This window comes from Culicoides brevitarsis, chromosome 1 (assembly GCF_036172545.1).
Source record: "Culicoides brevitarsis isolate CSIRO-B50_1 chromosome 1, AGI_CSIRO_Cbre_v1, whole genome shotgun sequence".
Classification (NCBI taxonomy): Eukaryota; Metazoa; Arthropoda; class Insecta; order Diptera; family Ceratopogonidae; genus Culicoides; species Culicoides brevitarsis.
The window spans coordinates 44540558-44565992 of NC_087085.1; the positions used below are offsets into that span (position 1 = coordinate 44540558).

A 25435-nucleotide genomic window follows, 5' to 3' on the forward strand; every position below is an offset into this window, starting at 1 on the left:
TAACCTGAAATTAAAAGATACTCCCTTTTATTGTTCTTGTTGTCTAGATCCAATCTCCTTTCTTTCGAAATGAAAGTGATCTGTGTAGTTAAAAAAACTCGTTGCTAATAGCTTGCAACCTCAACTCTCTTATATATGTATTTTTCATTATATATTTTTTTTTATATATTATTTATTTTGAACATGTTTGAGGACTTAAAATGTATCGAGGGTGTGAAAAGTATACAATATATATTTTTGATAATAAAATCAAGTAATAATAATGATATAATGTATGATTTTGTTTGTTTATATAACTTTATAATAATTAAAAATGATGAGAAGTCATTACATGTATAATAGCAAAAATATCGAGTATGCTGTTTCGCAAGATTTTTTTGTATTTTTTAAGATTTTTAACTGAAAAGAAATGAGAAAAAAATTTTTTTGTAAGAATTTTGTTAAATATATATTTTTCTTATTTAGATGCCAATTATCATGCAAAATTATAATTATAATCAATTCAAAACCATACAGAAAAGCTTGCTCGATTCCGATGATCTACCAACTAAATACGGGTGAAAGATGAGGAAAAAGTGTTTGTTTGTGATGTATATGATACAAAAGTAAAATAAAGAAAAAAATTAAAATAGAAGCTCAAATACTCTCGTTTATTACTTTTTATAATAATAATATTAAACATAAGCACAATCATAATAATAATATTTTTTTTAATAATAAAGTTTAAAATAATAGGAATAAAGGATAATAAAGCAAAAAGTACAATATATTAATATTTCTTTATTTTATTTTATTTTTTTTTATTTGTGAGACTAAAAATGACGGCGAACCTTCCTTCATAATTATTTTTTTTTTTAATTTAATTTTTGAAAAATAATTTTGAAAAAATTATTAAATTTTTATATATAATTTTAATTATTTAATGAATTTTTTAAATAATAATTTTAAAAATTTTTTTATTATTAATAATGATTATTAAATTTTAAATATTTAAAAAAAATAATTAAATTTTTTAAAAATAATTTTCATTATTATTAATAATGATAATTAAATTTAAAATATTTAAAAAAAATTAATTAAATTTTTAAAATAATTTTTTTTTTAATTATTTAATAATTTTGATGATTATGAAGAAAGATTCACATTGTCATTAAATAAGAAGGTACTGAAAAAATTTAAAACTAAGAAAAAAACGTTTTTTATGATATATTTTTCAAAAATTACTTATAAAATATGTTTTTTTTATTCTTTTGGTGTAAATTTATTTTTTTTTATTATTTTTAAAAAGACAAAAAAAAAAATTATCATAAAATACGTTTATATTAAAAATTAAAATAAAATATAATTTTTCGTATGATACAAAATTAAAAGCACAATTATTTAAAAAATAAAAGGAAAAACAATAAACCAAGCCAATTCCTTATAAAATCTAATTACATTCAATGATTGTTTTGTTTTTTTTTTTTTTGGATAAAAATTTCTCTAAAAGACTATGAAAGAGATGATAAAAAGATGAAAGATGTTAAAATTTTCTACCACAGTTAATATATATAAAAAGGTATAGGCAGTTATACGTTCGTTAAATCGTTCACATAATAATTCACATTCGCGTGCGGTAGAGTATTTTTTTTTGATTTTTTTAAAGAGGATAGATACTTTTAATAGGAGGATACATGATTTGAAGGAGAAAAAGTTCAGCATTCAAAAATTTTTTTGATTTTTAAAAATATTTACTTTTTCTTCAACGTGAAGAATGACCGTCTCTTTGGTTCGTCCTTTTGTGATGACGCCGGTAATGTTTGTGATCGGCTTTCTGTGCCACTCAAGGCGTCGCAATGTTGTTTCAGAGTCGACACCCAGTTATTTAATTCGGCGTCGTCGTGCGTTTGCAAAAGGAATTCTCCGCCGTTGGATAATCTAAGGAAAAAATTTTATAAATTTTTAATTTTTTTGAAAAAAAAATGAAAATTTTACTTTATTCTGAAGACATTCTTCTTCTTTGTGTAATCACTGGCAATTTCAACAACGGCTCCCGTTAATTCTAAAGCTGGTTCTCCCTTGAATGTTTGTTCAGGAACTTGTCGCGATGTCTTCTGATCCTTGAAGAATAATAGCTTGCCATTTTTAGCTACCGTGTAGACCTGAAATTATTTTTTTAAAAAATTAATTTAATTTTTTTTTATTAAATTTAATTTTAATAATTTAATTTAATTTATTTTTTTAATTATTTTTTTTTTTAATTTTTTCTTAATTTTAATTTAATTATTTTTTTTTTCTTAAATATTATTATTAAAAATTTAATTTTATTTTTTTAAATTTTAATAAATTTATTTTTTTTTATTTTAATTATTTTTTTTTTAATTTTAATTAGTCTTTTAAAATTTTTTTTACAATTATTTTTTAAAATTTAATATTTTTATTTATTTTATTTAATTTTATTTATTTCTTTAAATTAAAATCTTTAATATTTTTTTAAATTTATTTTAATTATTTTTTTTTTAATTTTAAATAATTTTTTTATTTATTTTTTTAAAACTATAATTAATTTAATTTATTTTTTAAATTAATTTTTAAAATTTTTTTATAAAAAAAATTAAACTTACTTTATCCCATGATCGATTAGATGCCTTCTTTGTCGTTGATTCCCATTCGTGTTTTCTCGTTAAAGTACCTTCGATAACTCCATCTTCCATACCTCCCGGACTTGGGCGTTCTATTTTTAAAAAATTAAATAAAAAAAATTATTTAAAATAAAATTAAAAAATATTTTTTTTTTTAAATAAAAATTAAATTTAAACTGAAAAAAATTGAAATGAAAAGTTATTAACGAGACGAAGACAATTATTTTTTTATAATTGAAACTAAACATTGAAGGCTTTTCCTTTAAATTTTTTTAAAGGTTGGTGTTTATCTGTGTTAAAAAAAAAAAATATGTTAAATTTCTATTCTAAAGCAAACACAGTGATAATTCACGTTTGAAAACTAATTTGAATGATGAATGATTTTCTACTAAATTTCATGAAAAACATGCAAAATTCTTAAAATTATTTTTTGAAAACGATCACAAACACAAAATTGACTTGCAAACCTTTTTGTTTCGTCTTCAGAACGTCTCTGTTGATTTTTGTTCGAAAATTGCCTTTAAACTTGAATTTTTCATACATTTTTTGAAATGTTATAACTTGAGAATTATTTCACGAATTTTTGTAAAATTTAGTTTAAAAAGTTAACAGAAGGTTTATGATCAAAAAAATTTGGGAAAATTATGTGAAAATTCGTGAAAAATGAAGAAAAATTAGTTTGATGTTCATTGCATACTCAAAGGGGTTCAAAATTAAAAATTTAAAGGCAATTTTCATTTTTTTCTCTTTTCGAAAAGTTTTTGAGTGAAAGAAAAGGAGAAGAAGAGGAAAGTGTTCAAGGAAAATTTTTCGAGGGGTTCAAATAAAAATACCTTCACTCTCAAACGAATCATCTGCCTTCGAAGACGAACCACGTTTCCATCTGAAACTACGGAATGGGCTTTTGGATCGAGATCTGCGACTGATTTTCGTACCTGATGACGGCGACGGTAATGTAGCTGATAAGCGTGATTTGTCAGCCGCTATAAAATGATTTCGTGCATATTTTTTGTTTGTTAATTAAAAATGAAATTAAAACAAAAACAATGCGAACAAAAATTTTTAAAACAAATGTGAGTGAGAATTTTTTTTAATTATTAAAAATGAAAACCAAAAAAAAGATGAGGATGGAGTTAATTTTACTTCTAACAACTTACTTGAGGGAGATTTTTGCCCTTTACCGGGACTTGAAACTACTTGTTTAGACGGGGATTTTGCCGCACCATTTTGGGGATCATGCACTAATGAATTACGGGTTTATATACAAAATCATAAATTACTTATTAATAAAAAAAAAAGTGAAAAAAAATCATGCAAAAAAAAAAGGAAAAACATGCAAAAATGAGGCAATTTTATGAAGATGATACCTTACCTTATAGATAAAAGCCTTAAAAATAGTAAGCAACTTAGAAAATAGTAAAGGTATGCAAAATACCGTTAATTTAAATTTTGTACCGTAACGAAATTTTTAGTACGTACATAAATACGGTATGATTTTATCATAAAAATTGTTTTAAAATTTCTTTAATTTAATTTTCAAAAATTAATTTAAAAATTTTTTCGATTTTTTTTTTACTCAAAAAATAATATTTTTTTTGTTATGGTTTGCGGTAAATACCGTAATTTTTTTTTTAAGTAAAATTGTTTCTCGTTTAAAATTTTAAAACCAATAAAATACAAAATTTTCTATATTTTTAAATAATTTTAATTCTAAAAAAAAATATTTTTTATAATTTTTCCTTAATTTTAATTTAAAAATTTTTAATGGTTTTCGGTACATACCGTAATTTTTTTTTTTTGAGTAAAATTATTTCTCGTTTTAAATTTTAAAAATACAAAATAATTTTTTTTTTATATTTTTTCAAAATTTTAATTCAAATTTTTTTTTAAATTTTTGTACAATAAAAATTTTTAAACAATTTTTACATGTACCGTTATACCGTAAAAAACAATATTACGGTACTCGAATTTTTGCATACCCCAAATAATGAAAAATATTCTATAAGCAAATTTATGTGCAAAATTGACATGCAAATGTGAAATTCTATCTAAAAAACTAACTTGAGTGATAAATATAAATGAAAACTGTAGACAAACACCATTTTTTTAGCTTCAGGGAATTTTTTTATAAATGATAAGCAAACAAAATGTCATGTGTGTAAAAAAAATGAACAAAAGAGAAATATTTACATTGAAAATAATAAAAAGGACAAACTTTTAGCATTGAAGTGAAAAGTACCTGGCTGAGACATTGGTCTTTCTTTTTCTATTGGTGATGTTGCACGCAAGGCAACTATTTATTATTTTTAGATTACAAAGGCGAAAATTTAGCGAAAAAAAGAATTTGTTAGACACACACAGACATGATTGATTGATATTTTTGTTTGTTTGTTAGGCAGCGTGTAAGTAAAAAAAAAGTAAAAATAAACAAATTTTGTTAATTTTTTTCTTTCTTTTTGTTCATGTGCGACTTTGACACGTATTTAAGGTAAAAGTTTACAATTATGTGATGATTAGAAGTACAGGTAATGTAAAAATTTGTACATTTAGCGTAAAATTATGAGTGAAAGGGAAGCTTGTTTCACTAATCATGAGATCATTTCGTTGAAAATTAATCGCGTTGATGAAATTTTCCTCGACTTCCTCCGCGAAAACCTCTGTTTCCGCCGCGATTTCCTCCTCGATGATGCGGATTTTGTCCTCTGCCGCCATGGAACGACGATTCTTGCGCTTGACTTTCATTTGGATGACCTCCGGGGCCATTATTGCCTTCGAAACGCTTGTTTTTATTCCATTTTGGGTTCGAACGTTTGTCAAATCCGCCTTCTTGACTATCGGAAAACTTGTCTTTGCCACGGAAATTTTTGCGTTTACCGAATTCGGGTGTTTCTGGAGCAACGAATGATGCTCCGCCGCTTGCTTCGGATTTTTCTTCGGGCTTATCTTCAGTAAGAGTGACATCAGAAGCTGGTTTCTTGTCAATTTTTGTCTTATCTTTCTTTGGTTCGCGTTTTTTGTTGTCAGATTTTTGTTTTTTCGATGAATTTTTTTCGTTTTTGGCGAATTTTGTGTCTTCAGGGGATTGGGGAAGGTCACTTTTGGGTAATTCATCAGTTTTTGGTTCAGTTACGTCTTCAGAAATTGAAATTTCTTCTGTTTTGGAATCTTCTAAGGACTGTGAAAGGTCAAATATTTCAGGGGTCATGTTGAATTTGACGATTTTCGGTTCATTTTGGGGTAAATTCTCAACTTTTGCGTCAGTTACGACTTCAGAAGTTGGATTTTCATCCATTTTAAGGAACTTTGGGACAAATGATGGAGCTGAAATTGACAAATTCTTTGAAGGTTCTTCATTTTCTTTGTCAGATTGTTCGTTTTCGGGTAATTTTTGTTCAGTAACTTCGATTTCGTCAATTTTTTTCTGTTCTGGTTCAGAATTTTGCTCGATTTTTGAAGTTTCTTCTTCAAATTCATCAGATTTTGTGATCTCAGAGTCAATTTTTGGTTCATTAATTGAACTTTCAGTCGTTTTTTGTTCGTTTACGGATGAAATCTCGTCTTCAACTTGTTCAAAATCGACGTTTTTGGTATCAAATGACTCTTCAATGAGTTGAATTTCTGTTTTTTCTTCAATATTTTCAGAAAATTCATCATTTTCATCATTTTTTGTGACTTTTGACTCTTCTTCGACTTCTTTAACGTCAATAATCTCCAAATTTTCATCGAATTTTCTGTCAAAATTTTCATCAATTGTTGCTAAAGGTTCGATTTCATCATTTTTAGAGGGTTCCTCGACCTTTTCCCCTTCAACAGGGATCATTTTAGGCACAAATTCCTTCACTTCAGCAGGATCTATCTTCTTTGTAATCTTAATTTTGACTTTTAATTTCTTAGAAATTGTTGGAAGTTCATCTTTGTCGACCGGATTTTCCATTTTTGGGACGTCAACGAGTAATTTGTCCAAAAAATCTTGAACAACGGCATTCGGAAGTTCGAAATTCGGTTCGTCATCGATTTCTTCTTGGGGAAAAACTTTGCTCTCTGTCGGTTCTGTCAACTTGGGTACAAAAACAGGAGCTTCAATGTTAAGATTTTCGTCTTCTTTCGGTTCGCTTTCGACTTGCGCGATTGATTCTTGACTTGATTCGACGACGATTGTTTGCGCTTTTGACGATAGATGAAATTTTATATGAAATAATCTCATTTTCATGAAACAGTGTGAGTGAAGAAAAGCGAAAAGGAGAGAAATTTACAAAAAAATCGATTTTTACCTGATTCCTTTTCACGTTGAGGCGATCCGGGTGCATCAGCTTGGTCGCCAGATCGTTCGGCGCGTCGTTCTGCCTCAGCTTGTGCTTCCAACGCTGCTTTAGCTTCTTCCTCGGCGCGAATACGATCCTGTTCTGCCTTTTCTGCCGCTTCTTGTCGACGTTTCATTTCCTTGAGCTCAAACTAAAAAGATAAATTTTGTTAAAAATTATTTTTTTTATATTTTTTGATTTTGTTTACCGTTGTCAATCGCTCCAATGCACTGAAACGCTCTTCTTGCGCAGCAGCAGACTTTTCGAATGCTTCGTGTTTCTTAATCAAGTTTTCGACTTCGTCAATTGTGTGTCCCAATTCAGTTGACATCAAGTAAGGTTCTTGCGCGATCAACCATGCTTCGGCAACAGCGGCGTCACGTGCGAATTGATAAACTTCAAGAACTAAAAAAGAAATTTTTTTTTGTTAATTTGAGGTGAGAAAATTTATAATTTTCAATTTTTTGTCAAAAAAAAAATAAAATAAGAAAATTTTTAAGAAATATTTTTCAAAAAAATTTTCATTTCAAAATTTTAATTTTCATAAAACGATGATAAAATAATTAATTTTTTTAAAATGAAAAAAAAAATTAAATTTGATAAATTTTTAATTCTATGAAATATTATTATTTTTAATTTATTTTTTTTTTTTTGTTTTTAAAAAAAATCAATCAAGATTTTGAAATTATTTTTCTTTTTATTTAAGAATTAATAATTTTAACTTTTTTGTCAAAAAAAATGTTTAATTTTTTTTTTCAAAATTTTATATTTTTTTCTTCTTTTCAAACTAAATTTGATTTCCATTAAACAACAAAAAAATAAAGAATTTTTTTAAATAAAAAAAATAATTTTGATAAATTTTTAATTCTTTAAAATATTAAATTTAATTTTTTTTTAATTATAAAAATTAATAATTTTAAAATTTTGTTTTTTGCAATTAGAAATTTGTTATTAATATATGAATTTTATTTGATTTTTTTATTAAATAATTTTTTTTTAAATTATTTTTTTTTAATTTTTAAGTTTTTAATTTTTTTTTTTAAATCTGAGAATTTTTATATATTATTTTTCAATTTAATTTTTTAAAAGGAGAAAAAATTATTTAATTTTTGTGAAATTAATTATTAAATTTAATATTGTTAAATTAATTAATAAATTAAATTAATAATTTTTTTTTTTAATGAAAATAATTATTTTGAAATTTTTTTATCTAAAAATTTTTGAATTATATTTTTTTTTAATTTTTTGAAAAAAATTTTTTTTTTTTAATTTTTTTTTTTTTTATCTGAGAATTTATGTTTAAGTTTTATTTTAAACAAAAAAAAATAAAAAAAATTCAAAAACTTACTTAATTGCAAATTCTCCCAACGTTCCTCCCATCGGAGAAGAAGAGCATTTCGACTGTTGCTCAATTGTACAAGGCGCTCCTTGATCTCTGCCGATGCATAATGTTCGCGTGTCAAAAGTTCCTTGCCCAAAGCAATGCACGCTGCAAAATTATCCTCTCTCGTGTCAATTTCCGCCTTCAAACTCTGATGATTATTCATCAACAGCTCAACGCCCGACACATCTCGCGGCTTCTCCGACGTGTTCATTTGCCGCACGACATCTTCCATCCACAGCATCAACGTACGGACCATATTGAAGAATTTAAACAAGTCACTTGTGTCTGCCAATTTTTGTTTGCGCGCGTCGCATCGAGCCTGCAAATTAGCCCATGCCTGAAGAACTTCTTGTTCGCGATTTGTAATTTCGCGCGCCTTCTCGCCGGCATACGAAGCTTGCAATTTCGAGGATTCCTCTTGGATTTGTTGCACTTGCGAATGCAACGTCATCAAATCTTGGATGAAATTTTGATGTTTGCGTTGCAAAGCGGAAATGGAACCGGCATCTCTTCCCAACTCGTCGGAGACGGCATGTTGTTTCTCGATGATGCGACCCAAAATGTCCTTGCAATCGTGGAAATATTTGTGAAGTTCGCGTGAAGCGGCGAGCATTTGGGTTCGAGTCTCGATGAGTTCGAGCAAATCTTGCCATTGTTCGTTCAAGGAATCCTTTAATTCGGCAATTGTAGCTGAATCTGAGTGTCCCGAGTGGATAAATTCATCGGCGATGCTGTTTGCCTTCGCGACACGTTCACTTCCGATTTGGTTTGTGTCATGCGCAAATTCGCGGAAACGATCCCAAAGTAAGGTAACGTGATCGTAATCTTGTCCGAGCTCTTGCGAAGCAGCTACGAGTTCACGTTCGGCGATCCATTGTTCCAAATCGTCGACTTCGCGATGTAACATGAAGAGTTGCAACGCTTCATCCAACTTGGCGCGACGTTCCCCGGCCAAATCCTTCAATCCGGCGTACAATTTGTCGAGTTGCGATTGTTTGACGGCAACTTGATCGGCATTTGGATGATGTTCCGAGGTTAGTTGACGCGCAGTTTCGCCTAATTGACGAATTGTGTTGGCATAATCTTCGACACTTTGCTCCAAAACGTTGTGTTTCTTCATGCAATTTTGTCCCGAAGTCTCGTCCTTGCCACGATCTTCGACCATCATGTACAATTCTTGTTCGCTCATCCATGCTTCGGCTTCGGCAGCATCGAAGAAGTATTGTTGAACACGTTCGGAGTTCTCCAAGTTGCGACGACGCTCATCGATGGCGTCTTTGAGCTCCTGCCAACGTTGACGCAAGTCCCGGATCAAGTCTCCGTAGTCGCTGGCATCTTCGTGCTCTTCATCGATCAATTTTTGACCGTTATTGCAGATCGTGCTGATGCGCGGCTCATGATTATCGATCTCCGTGGACAACGATTGGTTCTTTTTCTTCAAAACGTGCACGTTGAACAGCGAATTTCCGAGATCTTCCGATGTAGCAAGCGGCAATTTCTCTTCGATCCATAATTTTTCCTCCTCAACATCGCGTCGGAATTGGAAAGCTTCCTTTTTCTTCTCCAACAAGCGTTGGCGTTCCAATAACGGTGCCTTGATGCGTTCGAAACGTTCGCCAACGACTTTTTTCTTCATCACGATCGGCTCAACTTTGTCCTGCGGGATTGTCTTTGCCAATACTTCCGTTTGTTTGTCGATGTCGTCAACTTGACGGGCCTTGACTGCCATTTGCGTCTGGATAATTTGATGTTTTTGCATCAAAATGTTCACGGATGTCAAATCGGAGCCCGTGTCAGTGCTGACAACTTGTTTCTCGAGTTCGTCGATCCAGGAGTCGATATCGTCGACACTTTGTTGCACAATGACTTCGCGTTTTGCGTCGAACAAGAGTTCGCCCTTTTCTTTTGTGGTTTTTTCGAGATCTTCAAAGTGTTCGGAAAGATCGCGTAATTTGGGTTCGATTATTTCGCGGAATTCGGGTTTTTCTGCCATGAGTTCTTGTGCAGCTTTTTCCGCTTCGTGCAAGCGTTCCTTGTTGGCAGCGATTTCTGCTTCGAATGCTTGATGGCGAGTCCATTTGGAGTGAACGGTCTTGGCGCTGCGGTATGTGTCGTCTTTGGATGTCAAGTGTTTTTCTTGAACCTGAAAAATTAAAAGAAAAATTAATTTTTTGCTCAAAAAAAAAATTATTTTAATTTTTATTAATATCAACCTAAACTTTTTTTTTAATTTCAATTTTTTTCTTATAATTTAAATTTTTTCAAAAAATTATTATGTATAAAAATTTTTAATTTTTTTTATTTTTTCACATTCTTTTCGCTTCTTATTCTTCACTGATTTTCAAAAAAATAATTTTTAATTTTAAAAATTTTAATTAATTTTTCAAAATTTATTTTATTGAAAATTATTTTTATAGTGTAAATTTTTAAACATTTCAAAATTTTTATGTTGTCATTAAAAAAATCATATTGAAATTTATAGATAAGAATATTTTATTTTTTTTTTTGTTTGATAAAGTTTTAATTAATTTTTAAAATATTTCCTGAATATTTTCCTTCATTTTTTAAAAATATCTTAAAATAAAATACTTTTTTTAATTCATTTTTTTTTTTAAATTTAAATTTTGAAAAACTTTTGATTATACCTATTTTATTTTATTTTTTTTTTTGTCATCGAAATTTTTATTTTTTTTATAAATAATTAATCGATAATTAATAATTATAATATTTTTTGAATACATTAAAAAATCTATAAATTTTTAATAATTTCAAATTAAATTAAAAATAAAATTAAATTAAATTTATTTTTTTTTTAATTTCGAGAAAAAAATTAATTAATTTTTTTTAATTTTCATTAATTAATAATTTTTAAAGTGTATAAAAATATTTCAAAATTTTTACGTGAAAGATAAAAAATTTTCATACCCAAATTTTTTGATAAGAGAAATTTTACTTTTTTTTTTGTTGGATACTTTAATTTTCAATTGATTTTTATGTTTTTAATTATTTTATTTTTTTTTATTACAATTACAATTTTTTATTACAATTTTTTTCCTGAAAATTTTTTATATTTTTTTATTATTTTTCTCTCCAAATTTTTTTAACTAAAATTTAACTAATTTTTCATAAAATTTTAGATTTAAAAATTCAAAATTTTTTTTTCGAATTTTGACTATTTTAATTTAAGAAAAAAAAAACTTTTGTTTTAAATTTTTTTAAAGAATTTTAAAATCTTTTCAAATGATTTCAATCAAAAGAAATTTTGTTTTAAATTAATTAAAATTTTTGGAAAAAAATTTTAGAAAATATTTTTAATTTTAAAATTAAGAATTTGCAGAATTTCAAAAAGTTTTTTAATTTTTAAAAAAATATTTTTTTTAATTTGAATTTTTTAATACTTTCAAAATTTTTTTGTAAATAATTTTTGAAGTGTATAAAAACATTTAAAATTTTTTATGTTTTCAATAAATATTAATTTTCTTTTAAAAATTAATGAACAAAAAGAAATGTAGAGAAAAATTAGTATTTTTTTCATGAAAAATTTTAAATATTTTTTCTTTCAAAAAAAAACTTTAATTCAATTTTTTCTTAATTTTTTTATGTCAGAATTTTAAGAATTTTTTTAATTTAAGAAAAATTAATTTTGGAGTTTTTTTAAAACTTAAAAAATATTTTCAAATGATTTCAATCGAAAAAAAAAATTATTTTTTTTAATTTTTTTTTTAATTTTTAACGAATTTTTTAATTTAGAAAAATTTTTTTAAACTTTAAAAATATATTTAAATGATTTCAATCAAAACAATTTTTTTAAAATAAAATTTTTAAATTTTTTTGAAAATGCTTTTAATTTTAAAATTAATATTTTTAAAAAGTTTTTTAATTTATAAAAAATATTTTTTTTTAATTTAATTTTTTTAACACTTTCAAAATATCTTCAAATGAGTTAAACCAAAATTTTAATAAAAATTTAGAAAAAAAAATCCAAACTTACCCATTCAGTGAGTTCCTCCAAATCCTGCAAGAATTCATGCAACTTGACTTGATTCTTCAATTTCTCGTGCATCTCAATGGCGCGTTCCTTATTCGCATCACGCCGTCCCACAATGCTATCTGCCCGTTTATGAATCTTATCAGCATCGAAATGTTCCTTTTGCACCAACGAATCGGCAACTTGACAAATTGTATTAATTTTCTCATCATTTGCCTCCATTGTCGTCAAGAAGGCTTCGTGTCTCTTCAACTGATTCTCAGCTTGTTCGAGATTAACTGGCGTATCATCCTTGCTCAAAACGTGTTCTTGTTGACTCAACAAAACTTCAGCTTGACGCGCATCGCGATTGAAAAGTTGCTGATCCAAACTTTGCGAGAGCAGTACTTGACGATTCTCCCACATTTGATGAAGTTCTTCCCAACCGTCTTTCAAGGCGCGTAATCTCTCACGCAAGAACATGTATTGCGGGTCTTCCGATTGACTCGGATCTGAAGTTAGACCTTCGCCATATTCCATCATCTTTGAATAATCATCGGTGTAGTTGTCAATTTCCTCCTTGATACTTTGATGTTGCGTAAGAAGCTTTTCAGCATCAGCCAAAGTGGTTGGTTGATCTTCTGAAGCGACATCTGTTTGAGTTTTCGTCAACCACGCCTGGAAATGATCCAAATCGCGCAAGAAACGATGCAAATCTCCCGCTTCTTCCAATTTGGCATCACGTTCGCGCAACATATGGGTGAGTTGCTCCCAAATAATCTGAATTTGCGAGACTTTTTCACGAATCAAAGCAGCTTCTTCGGGATGTTCGCCTTCAATTGAGTCAGCTTCTTTCTCCAAAGCGGAAAGTTTCGCTTGAATTGCTGCCAAATCGCGATCCATACCCGATAAACGACGTTGCAATGTCATCACGCCGGTCAAATCCATCTGAAGCGAATCCGTTTCCGTGAGAATTCGCTTTTTATCTTCAATCCAGGACACAGTTTCGCGACATTCAATGTAAAATGTTTGAACGCCATGAGCTGAAGCGAGTTCCTCACGTTTTGCTTCCGCTTTGTCGCGTAATTGACCCCATTCTTGGTTCAATTTGTTCTGTCGGGCGGTAATTTCTTCCGAATCGGGATGTTCAACATGCAACAATTGACGCGCAAGTTGATTTACAACCGCAACGCGCGACGCATTGGCGTTCATTTCCTTATCGAAGCCTTCGTAACGATGCTTCATGATCTCAACATCTTCGATATCGCGTCCCGGCGTCATTGTAGCGAGCATTTTCTCCTTTTCGGTGATCCATTGCTCGACTCCGTCGCTTTCGGACAAGAGTTTGTACTTGCTGAGGGTGTCCAAGAGACGTTGCTTGCGTAATTTCGACAATTCCAAGAGTTCATTGTACCGTTCGTTGATTTTCGCGAGACGATCAGCGACTTTTTCCTTTTCTTCAGGGGTTAAAGTTGAGGTTAGAGCTTGGGCTTGTTTATGAAGTTGCTCAATAGTCTCCGAATAGGATTTTAATTCGTCGGCGACGTCTTTGTGCTTCTTCAAGAGGGATTGTACGTGACTTTCGTCGTTGCCAACATCTTCGCTGGACACTAATTTGAGGGCATCTAACATCCAAGCGTCAATATCTTCGGCATCGGCGAAGAGTTGATGATATTCGACGGCATCTTCCAAGCGTTTGCGACGATATGCGGCGGAATCGAGAAGTCCATTCCAACTGGCGAGGATTTCTTGCAAGCGTTCTTTGATGCGATCCGCTCCAAAGTGTCCCTGACGGACTAAATCGTCGCCGATAGCAACGACAGACATCAATTGTGGGTCATGCGAATGGATTTCAGACTCCAAAGCCTTGTGTTTTGACAAAAGCAAGTGAATTGTGGTCAAATCGTGACCAATATCGCCTGTCGAGACAATTTGTTCCTTTTCTTTGATCCAATTTTCCTCGTCAGCCATATCCCAATAGAATTGCCATAATTTTCGGGATTCCTCCAAACGGGAACGACGTTCGACGGCAAGTTTAACAAGCTCGGCATACGCATCTTCGAGTTGTTGCACGCGATTTACGATGATGGAAGGATCGCATGGCTTGTAATCCTCAACTTCTTCGCTCAAGAAGCGTTGACTGTTCTGCACGACTTGTTTGACGCGTTCCCCGAGCACATTTATGTCCGCTTCGACGAGCGAATGCTTTTGCAAGAGATCTTCGACGCCCATCAAGTGTTTTCCGTAGTCGTCGGTCAAGAGACGTTGCTTGATTTCTTCCATGGAATCCAAAATGTACAACATTTCTTGGAAGTTTTGTTGCAAATTGATGCTGCATTCCAATCTCGAGCGTCGGGCACGGAGCAATTCAAGCAAATACGTCCACAAACGCAAGACATTCTCCTTACGTTCGACAATTCGGACAATATCGTGATATTTTTCTTGTTCCAGTTCATTGCAAACGGCAACGACAGCTTGAACGCGTTCCTCGTACGCGAAAATGTCGGTTTCGATTGCCTCGTGTTTCTTCGCTGCTGCTTCGACAGCTGCCAAGTCAAAGCCAAAGTTGTCTTGCGAGACGAGACGTTGATTTTCGCTGAGCCACGTTTCGCGCATCGATGCTTTTCGGTTGAAACGTGCCGCGAGTTGCTCCAATTTCTCTTGACGAATCAATTCTTCGCGTAAGGCGAGTTCTCGTTCATGTTCGGCCTTTTCCAAGCGTTCCCATGCCTTGTTGATGTCGGAAATCATCTTGCCTTCCTTGGGGGTGTAAGGTTTTTGATTATTCGCTCGCATTTTGGACTGCAAGGTGAAGAGAAGGACTTCCAAGTTGCCTTTTTCGACGAATTTCGGGGGTTTTTCAACCGTACGGTAGTTGCTGAATTGCGCAAGTTGTCCCTGAACGCCAGCGAGGGAGTTGGAAAACTCGCGATCTCCCAAAGAAACGATTGTGGTTTCGATCCATTGCAGGAGGTCGCTCGTTAAACCTTCGTATTCGTTGATCATGCGATCGTTATCCATCGCGATGCCAACAACTTTGCCAATACGCTTGCCCTGGACCGTTTCTTGCTTCATTTTGCTAAAGTAATGGTAGTAGGTAACGACGTAGGTGATGATTGATTTTTCATCGGGATGCTCGACGAAAATGTCTTCGGCATCCAAGAGCTTTGTGAGGCCTAATTTGTCTTCAGCTACGTTAAATGCATTGTTTAGGTTGTAAATTGGATTGTTCTTGGACAATTTTTCGAATTGAATCAAGTCGGGACGATGTTTGTGGATGATTGCGTTGAAGGCGAGACCGTCGCGCCATGACGTGGTAAAGTTGCGGATATTGACGTTGTTGTAGCCCGCGGTTTTCATTTGACACCATAACAGCAAAGCGTCTTTCGCGGATTTTGTTTCTTTGTTGTCGACTTCTTCGATTGTGATGTCTTGGATCTGTTTGAAGAAAAAAATTAAAAATTTCATTAAAATTTATTTCGTTATTAAATTTATTAGAATCAATATTAAATTTTAAAAAAATAGATAAAAATTGAAAAAAATAAAAAACCATTAAAATTAAAATTTTTGACAATAAGAGTGAATTTAATTTTTTTTTATTTTATCAATTTTTTCTAAGATATAAAAAAATAAAATAAAAAATTGACAATTAATAAAAAATTAAATTAAAAATAATTAATTAAAATCTTAATTTTTTGTTAAGAAGAGAATTTTTTATTTATTTTTTTTTTGATAATTTTTTTTTTATTTTTATTTAAAATAAAAAAAAATAAAATTTTTTTCCGAATTATTTGTTTCGATTTAAAGTTAAACTATGAAAATTAAAATTAATAAAAATTAAAAAAAAATAAAAATTTAAAAAAATTTCAATAAAAAATTGAATTTGTTCAAATTTTTTAAAATATGTTAAAAAAATAAAATTAAGATATGGAAAAATAAAAAAAATATATATAATTTTTTTTTAGAAAAATAAATAAAATGTATTTCACGTGAAAGAGAAATATTTGAAAAAATTTAAATTTATTTCATTTTTTATCAATTTTTTTTAAATATTTGTTAATTAATTTTTGACTTGTTTAAATTTAAAGTTAAGATATAAAAAAATAAAAAAAATATATAAATTTTTTTTTTAAAAATAAATAAAATGTATTTCACGTAAAAGAGAAAAAAAATATTTTAAAAATTTAATTATAATTTTTTAAAAAAAAATTTATTATAAAAATTTGATCAAGTAATTTTTCTATTGAAAATTAATAAAAATTAATTTTTAAAAATTATGAAAAAATTAAAATTTACAAATATTTATTAAAAAAAATATTTCTTCAATTTTTTTTTTTTTTAAATAAAAAAAAAATAATTTCAAATCTTCAACGCGACAAAAAGTGAAAAAATCAAATTTAAAAATTAATTAAAATAAAAACTCACCTGGAATCTCAAAATGATGGTCCAAATGAGACCCAAACTCAAACTGGCATTGCCATCGACGATATCGTGCGATCCGATATTCTCCAAATGCACACGTTGCTCGCGCAAAAATTGCAACGCTTTATCGACATTCTCCAAGCAATGGATACGCATTTTGCCCTTTGTGGGACGCGGCAATCGTTCGCCCGACAATACCTCCAAAAGTCTAATCAGATTTTTGCCGTCACGCATATCCACATACAAATCGCCGACACGGGAATTGACACGAACCAGGTGTGAATTTACCCATTTTGTGAAGGTTTTCTTTTGTACAGTCTCACGTTCCTCTGTTTGAATTGAAAAAAAAAAGTTTTTTTAATGAAAAAATATTTTTTTTTTTAGAAAAAGTCACGAATTTACCTGCTAATGCCTTAATTCTGGAACGTTCAAAGAGTCGAGAGCTCGAATTTCCTCCGTCATACTCGTACTCGTCAATGTATTCGGGTCCCTGGCTGGGATCCCAACGAACTACAGAAATATCTGTCGTCATTTTTCTGTTATCAAAATTAAAAGCTGCCTAAATAGTTCTCCAGTTCGGATATCTGCGAAGAAAAAAAATTTTAAAAATTAAAAAAAAAAATTAAAAAATAAAAAAAAAATTTAAAATTGAAAAAAAATTTAAATTATTTTTTTTTTAATTTAAAAAATTTTTTTAAGATTTTTAAAAATTTTTAAAAAATTAAAAAAAATTTTTTTTTGGTTCAAGTTCATCATCCATGATCCATTTTCCCGTCGCAATGTCAAATGATGTGAAAAAAGGGCAAAAAGTAGCTGAAAAATGGCGAACGACAGTCTACACAAGACGATAACAAGACGACGACGTCAAAGACATTCACTTCAAGGATAAAAAAGGTATAAATTCATTGGGTCGATACCGTTTTTACGACTAACGTGTCTTCCTACATGCCCTTTAATGTACTCCATGCACGCACAGCTACCGTACGGAAGGAAAAAAGCAACAACTAGGTTACACAGGCGCCACAAACTCGCAGCTGTCTCGCTTGCTGTACAAACACAAAAACATCGCCAAGTTTAATTAAGTTGCGGATTTTTGATTGTATCAAAAAACGAACAAAAAAGAACGAAAAAAAAAACTGAAATTAGATTCTTTCGCGTGAATATCGATCTGCGAGCTGACATTCTATCCATTTTCATTTTTATTCGATTGATCGACAGCGTTTGGTTTTTAGCGCTTGCTTCTCGTGTTACATAAATCGACTCATTATAATACCTTCGCGAACTTTTTTTTTTGCAAATGAAATATGATAAATGTCCATTAACGTTAATTTGCAAGAACATCGCAAACAAAAAAATTCTGTTTTGCACCGTCAGTTGATTAAATTTGATTGAAAAATTGTGACCTTTTGAACGACAAACTGTGTTAAGGGTGATTAGAATTTAGTTTGTTTTATTTTTAAGGCAAAAAAAAATTTTTTTTTGAATCAAAAATATTTTTAAAAAATTATTATTAAAAATAATATTAATTTAAAAAAAAAATATTTTTCAAGCCAAAAAAAATTTTTTTTAACAAATAAAATTAATTATTATTGAATTATTGATTTAAATATCAAATCATTAAAAAATTTCAAGCAAAAAAAAAATTATTTTAATTAAAAATATTAATTAAATTCTCTATTAATTAATGAATTAAAAATCAATAGAAAAAAAATAATTTCAGAAAATTTATTTAAATTAAAATATTAAAAAAAAAAAATTTTAAACAATATTTCACAATATTTAAACATTTCTTTGAAATCCTAAAAATAAACTTAAATAATTTATTTTTATTTAATTTTATTTAAAAAAAATTTAAAAAAAATATTAAAATTTAAAAAAAATACTTAAAATTTTATTTTTTTATTAAATATTATTTTGAACATAATTTTTTTAATACGGATATTTTTTGATAATTAAAAAAAAATTTATAAAAATTATTTTATCTAAAAACTATGAATTAAAAAAATTTATTTATTTTTTAAGAGCAAGAGCACGTAAAAAAAACCCAATTTAGTCTCATGACAGATATTTTTTTTTTACAAAATTAGATTAGATAAACCCAACTAACAAATTTTCAACTACTTTCTTGATTGAAAATGTTTCATCGACTCCCCGAGAGACTGAATTTTCGAAACTTTTCATAAACAAAAAGTTTCGAGATGAAATCGATACAACTTTGTCATCACCTCTTCCCGCATTTTATCGATAAAATATTCAAAAAATACTTTTAATTTCAATAACAAATGGAGAAACTGACATCTGACACTTCCCAATAGATGACAATTTATTACCATGAACGACAAAAACGACAAAAAATTTCGAGTTATGTTTCTTCGTCTATTCGTTCTATTCATTAACAAATAATTATCGCTTCTCAACGACTTTGAAAACCGCATTTAATGACCGCAACATGTTTCTTTCGCAATTTCATTATCAACTCTTGCTGATTCCGAGTGAATGATGTCTCGAAATACACAAAAGAAGTGTTTATTTTTTCTGTATGAAAGTCGTTCTTTCATAATAGTTAATCATGAGACTCGACTGATAAGTGTCTCTTATTTAACAAACATCATGATGACGATGGCATGACATCATCGACGCTCGTTCTGTTAATGAGTTTAGGACGATGCAATGATAAAAAGTTTTTTGGATTTTACTTTATTTTAATTTTCTGAAATTTTTTTGATGGATTGTAAAATAAAATTTATAAAATGTAAAAAAAAAATTTTTTACATTTTTAACGAAAAAATAAAAAAAAAATCATTAAATTCATTAAACATATTATTTTTTCTTAATTTTTGACTTAAAGTTAAATAAAAAATAATTTAAAAAATTAAATTAAATTGAATTAAATTGATGAAGTCAAAAATTTAAGAATAAATAAAAAAAAAAATTAAATTCAAAAATTAAAAAAAAAATTATCAAATTATATTAAAATAAAAAAGTATTATCAAAATTAAAAAAAAATATATTTTTAAATTAAATTAAAATTTAATTAAATTGATGAAGTCAAAAATTTAATAATGAATTTTATTAAATAAAAACCAGCATGGAAAATTTAATTTTTTTTTTAATTTAAAACAAAATATATTTATTTTTAAAAAATTAAAATTAACTTATATTTTTTTCTCTAAATAAATTAACATTCTTCAAAAACGATCACTTTCTTCGATGCATCTTAATTTGACATATTTCTTAAATTTTTCAATAGGAAAGTTTACGACCTCTTCTGTCAAATCATTGTACTCCGTCAAAATTTTTTTAATAATTTTTTTTTATTTTTCAAATATTTTTATTATTTATTTATTTCAAATTTTTTTTTTTTTTTTTTAAATTATTTTTTTTTAATTTTTTTTTAGTTTTTAAATTTTTAAAAAATTTTTTTATAATTTTTTTTAACTTTTTTAATATTAAAATTTTCAAATTTTTTTTTGTATTTCTAAAATTTTTTACATGAAAATTTTTTTTTAAATGCAAGAAATCGAAAACATTTTCTCCAATTGCACCGACTTAATATTCTTCCAGTCTCGCCTCTCAACAAGTTGATTAAAGTTTTATCGTCTTATGTAACGATTTATCAGCGCACACGCTGCACATTATTTATAAAATATTTATAAAGAAACGAGAGAAAGGAACGAGAAATGCAAGTTTTTGATCTTTTTTTTATAAACTAAAACTTTTATGCAGTTTGTAACAACAAACGATGAATGTTTATGTTGACTGTGTCAAGTTTAATGAACTCTCTTACGACTGTAATTCACGTCGTCGTCGACGGGGCGCGCATAAAAATTGAAGCATTTGTCCTACTTTGGATCGTCATTTCGTTAGAAGAATTTTCTCTTAAAACGAAAAAATTAAAAATTCTTCATGGTTCGTTGGATATTTTAAAAAGTTTTGAATTTGAACTTTACCGGCTTGCCAGCTAATTTTAATTTTGTGAGTGAACGAACGTCACGTTTTATTTACGAAACACAAAAAAAAATGAATTGAATGGGCCGTAGTGTTATAAATAATAAAAATATCAGTCTCAACGGAAATAACGAGTCGTCGCAAGTGAGTAGTGTATCGTAATAATGATGGTCTAATGTACGTTAAATGACACCATCGCAATCAACACGATGAAATTCTATTGTTCTAAACCAACTTTTTCGTTCGCGGCACGAAATCTTTTAATTCCATTCCTTTTGAAAATTGTCACGTTCGACGAGAAATTGCACCTTGCCCGGTTTTTGTTCCATTGATAAGCAATAACGCGCTTTTGCTCAATGAGCCATACCTCAAAACTGACATTCGGTACATTTATGGCAAAATGACACACTTTGCGACAAAAATATTTTTGTTGTTTATTTTTTATTGGAGTGATGCGATTGAATTACCTTGTAGTCGTCGTTTGATGTATGAATGAAAAAAATTAACGATTTTATAACAACAACAATAAAATTGCTGGCTTCTACTGCTGACAGCACTTGGTTTCCGCTCGTTTTTTATTGTCTGTCAGATTTTTTCGCGTTTTTTATTGCTTTGTATGAGTTACGATTGCAAATTTTGTTTAAAAAGAGAGAAATTTGAACGAAAATACGCTTAATACTTTTGACGAAAACTTTTTTTTTGCGGATTTTTCTGATTTATTTAATCATTTGTGAAAAAAAAAATTGAAATAAAGTTACATAAGTCGATTATAAAACGTTTTTTTGCTATAAAAAGGTTTATTGATGTAGAGCGAAATAATCAAGTTTCAAGTATAAAATTTATTTTTTTTCTCTCTCTTACTGTTGCTTCGAGATTTTTATTTCAACAAAAAAAAATAAAAAAAAAAATTCTTCAAAAATTTTATTTTTTTTATCAAATATTTAATTTAAATTATTTTTCTGATTAATCTTTTAAATTTTTTTTTTTATTTAAATTTTTAATTTTTAATTGTTTTTTGTTATAAACCAACAAAAATAATAAAAGCTTAAATTTTTTACTAATTTTAAAACTTAATTAAAATTTTAAGTTTTTTAATTAAAAGTATTATTATTTATTAATTTTTTTATTAAATATAATTAAAATTCAAATTTTTATTAAAAAAAAAAATTAATAATTTTTTTAAATAAAATTTTTAATTAAAATTTTTATAAAAAAAAAATAATAATAAAAAATTTTTAAATTTAAGAATTTTTAATTTTACTTTTTTTTAAAAAAAATTATAATTTTAAAATATTTTTTTAATTAAAATTTTTATAAAAAAAAAAAAATAAATAATTTGTAAAATATTTTTGTCATTAAAATTTTCATTTTTATTTTTTTATTAAATTAAAATTTTTATATAAAAAATAATTTTTAAAATATTTTTTTAATTAATTTTTTTTTAATTTTCTAAATAATTAATTTTAATTTTTAAACTAAAATATTTATTAAAAAAATAATTAAAAAAAAAATTAAAATATTTTTTATCAAGAAAAAATTATTTTTTTAAAATATTGTATCATCCTCATAAATAATCAAAAAGGAAAAGTCGATTTCTGACATTCAAATCTCAACTTTTTACATTGACGAGGGTTATTCTATTAATTAATTAAAAACTTTTGTCTCGTAAGTTAAAAATACCACTCGAGAGTCGAAGGACATTCAAGATGCATCTATTCATGAATTAAAAACTTATTTTAAAACACACAATGCGACGATTGTCTGTCTTGTATCACTTGTCGTCTTCTATTTATCGTAACTCGAATAAAGCAATGTCATTAAAAACTCGCTATTTTTAGCGTATTATTACTAAAACTAACTGAAACAGAAGTTTAATAAATATTTTTCAATCCACTGGACTTCGATTCAAAATAGAAAAGAAAAAAAAATAAAAATCTGTTTGTAATATTTTTTAAAATGAAAAATGATGCAATATTTGCTTGTTGGTTGTTGGTTATCATCATCATCGCGACTTGGATAAATAAAAAAAATTATATTCAATAATAATTAAGATAGTAAATACATAATAGAGGAGTGCTGGCTTTCATATTATATTATAATTCATTTTAAACACAGGCAGCGGAATGGACAGTGTACGGCACATAATGATATAATGTTTCTATAAATAGAATTCTTGAACGATGATTCTTTAATCAACGCATATGTGTCTCTTCTATCCATTCAAGCCGCATCGCGTTAGTATTGGTAATTTTTTTTTTGTTTTTCAAAAGGAAATTGTTTTGAGGGGGAAACTTGTCAAAAAAAATAAAATAAAGTAAAAACTAAGGTGTAGAAGAGAGTGACATGTACGGTAAATATATGCTTATGGTAAACATATACAAAAGGCAATTTACTTGAAAAATGAAAATAAAAGCGCAAACTCGAACTTTTCGCTCTCTCTCGCTCGTGTATAGGTCATCGGTACGAGTCAGCAGGCAAGTAATGGAAGTAAATTTTAATAAATTTTATATTTTTTGCTTATTTTTGGATGACTTTTTGATCTAATTCGGTAACATTGATTCATCAAGGTCGATACAATAGTTCAAAATGTTTTCAATTTTATAAATTTTTCAGAAATATTTTAATTTTTGTTTAATATTTTTATCTGATTTTTACAAGTTTTTTCATTCTTTACACATAAATTTAAAAAAAAATTTTATTTATTTTTTTTTCTAATTTTACAAATAAAAATGAAAATTTTGAAAACTTTTGAAAATTGAAATTGATTTTCTTTAATTTTTAATTAATTTATTTTTTTTCGATTTTTTTTTGAAAATATTTCAAAATATTAATTAAAAATTAATTATTTAATAAAAACTTAAATATTTTAAAAAAATAATTTTAATTGATTTTTCAAATAATTTAAAATCAAAGGAATTTTATTTTAATTTTATTTTATTTATTTTTTTAACTAAAATATTGAAAAATTGTCAAATTTAAAAAAAATTTATTAAAAAAATTAAATTGATTAAAAATAGAAATTTTAAAAATTATAAATTAATTATTAAATTAAATTAAAACCAAATTAAATTAATCTTTTTATCTATTTTTTAAACAACTTCTTTAGTGAAAAATATTCATTTATTTTATTTTATTTTTTTTTAATTTTTAGAAAAAAAATAAAAATTTTACGATTTTTAAAATTTGAAGATTTTTTAAGATTTTTTAAAATTAATTTTAATTATTTTCTTATTAAAATTGAAAATATTTCATAAAAAAATAATTATTGTATAAAAATTTAAAATATTTAAAAAAAATAAAACTTTAAATCTAAGGTATTTAATTTTTATTTTATTTATTTTTTTAACAAAACCAATAAAAAAAATTTCAAATTTTGAAAAATATTAAATAAAAAAATTAAATTTATTAAAATAAAATTTTTTATAAAAATTAATTAATTAATTAAATTAAATTAAATTATTTTTTTTATTTATTTTTTAAAAAATCTCTTTAATAAAAAAAATATTATTTTTTTTGTTTTGTTTCAAAAAAAATTTAATTTTGTGAAATTATTTAAAATTGAGATACAAAACATGAAAAAAGTTAAACAATTAAAATTTTTTAAAAATATTTTGGAAAATCCATAAAACTTCAAACCTTTTTGACTTTTGTATCGACCTTTTGTATCAACTATTAATTCTTAAAAATATTTCAATCTGGAGTCTTTTCGGGTCATTCAGGTCAAAAATATTCAATAGAAAATTCTTGTTCATAGATTTAATGAATTAATTGCCTTCAGCACCGGCAATCGATGACGACAAATCTTCTCTTGCTCCCCGTTCTTCACAAGAAGAAGGCAGAAAAACAATTTATTATTATTATTATTCTTTTCACTAAACTCAATGGATGACGAATTTTTCGCCATTCAACACGGAACTCAATTATTTCTCGTTTAAATTCATTTTAATTACTTGCTCGAGTCAAATTCAATTAAATTCTTGCACTTTTTCACTCTTTTCAGGCGAATTTTAAACAATTTTTAATTTTTTTCTCGGTGCTGGCGTTACTGCTGATGATTCTGTCGGAGTTGGCTATCGCGCAGGTCTAACGCACACACAAATCGCATACAGACACACACACATACACACGCACGTAAAATTTTTTGGTTGGAGAGACCAAAAACAAAATCTCTGATTTTACCGTAAAATAATCCGAAAAACCTGAGGGAATTTGTTAAAATTGCAATTTTGCGATGATTGGAGCACTTTGGGACACTTTTTTGGTGGTTTTCTGTGATATTTTGCTCTTTATCCGGCAAATTAGTCTTATAGGAAAATGGATGATGATGTCACTTGCTGTACTGTACGTGTGTGTGCGGGGCGTTGTCTATGCGGAATTATTTTTCACAATTTTCCGCATCAAATTTTGCAAATTTCCATAATTTCTTTGAAAAATTCACTCGATAATCACCTTTTCTCAATTTTCTGCAATTTTCTATCAATTAATTCGGGGGTTTTATCAACTAAACACGGACTTTTTTACGCACGGAAATTTTACCCGTGTAGCTTTCTGCTAATTCAATCGCGTTAATTCGCCTCCGTGCTAATTCACGATTGAGACGAATGAAAATGATAACAAACAGCGCCGGAAATGCTTGAAGTGGCAACTTTTCGAACTAAAATCCGGAAATAGCAACAAATTTTATCAATTTCATTCGTCTCAGAAGTGTTGAGTACTGTCTTCCGGCGAACAATCGCGCGTTTAAATTCGGATGAAAACATTACACTGCAGATTTGAGACGAATGAAAATGAT

At 27.6% G+C, this 25435-nt stretch overlaps 1 protein-coding gene across 6 annotated transcripts; it reads right to left on the bottom strand.

Moving 5' to 3' along the window:
- Window positions 1-208: 208 nt before the first annotated feature.
- Window positions 209-25204, bottom strand: LOC134837119 (spectrin beta chain). 6 transcript variants are annotated; one of them, XM_063852447.1, is made up of 13 exons: window positions 25093-25204; window positions 17098-17279; window positions 16699-17024; window positions 12298-15711; window positions 8271-10449; window positions 7131-7327; window positions 6893-7073; window positions 3779-3862; window positions 3455-3604; window positions 2604-2713; window positions 1975-2141; window positions 1735-1917; window positions 209-399 (listed from the first exon to the last, which is right to left on the bottom strand). In XM_063852447.1, exons 2-13 carry the CDS (start codon window positions 17225-17227, stop codon window positions 396-398), a joined length of 7125 nt encoding a protein of 2374 aa, XP_063708517.1. In that variant the 5' UTR covers window positions 17228-17279; window positions 25093-25204; the 3' UTR covers window positions 209-395. The 6 variants fall into 6 exon arrangements, with proteins under 6 accessions (XP_063708517.1, XP_063708515.1, XP_063708516.1 ...); XM_063852445.1 differs by lacking the exon at window positions 209-399 and having other exon boundaries at window positions 1730-1917; XM_063852446.1 differs by lacking the exons at window positions 209-399; window positions 25093-25204 and adding an exon at window positions 24594-24671 and having other exon boundaries at window positions 1730-1917.
- Between the last annotated feature and the right edge of the window lie 231 nt (window positions 25205-25435).

Excerpts from the sequence above, each read along its gene's own strand:
- LOC134837119 (XM_063852447.1), bottom strand. The coding sequence starts at position 17,227 with ATGACGACAGATATTTCTGTAGTTCGTTGGGATCCCAGCCAGGGACCC. Across the intron at positions 15,712-16,698 it reads CCATCATTTTGAGATTCCAG|ATCCAAGACATCACAATCGA; the intron begins GTGAGTTTTTAT and ends TTCTTCAAACAG. Across the intron at positions 2,142-2,603 it reads CTAATCGATCATGGGATAAA|GTCTACACGGTAGCTAAAAA; the intron begins GTAAGTTTAATT and ends AAATAATTTCAG.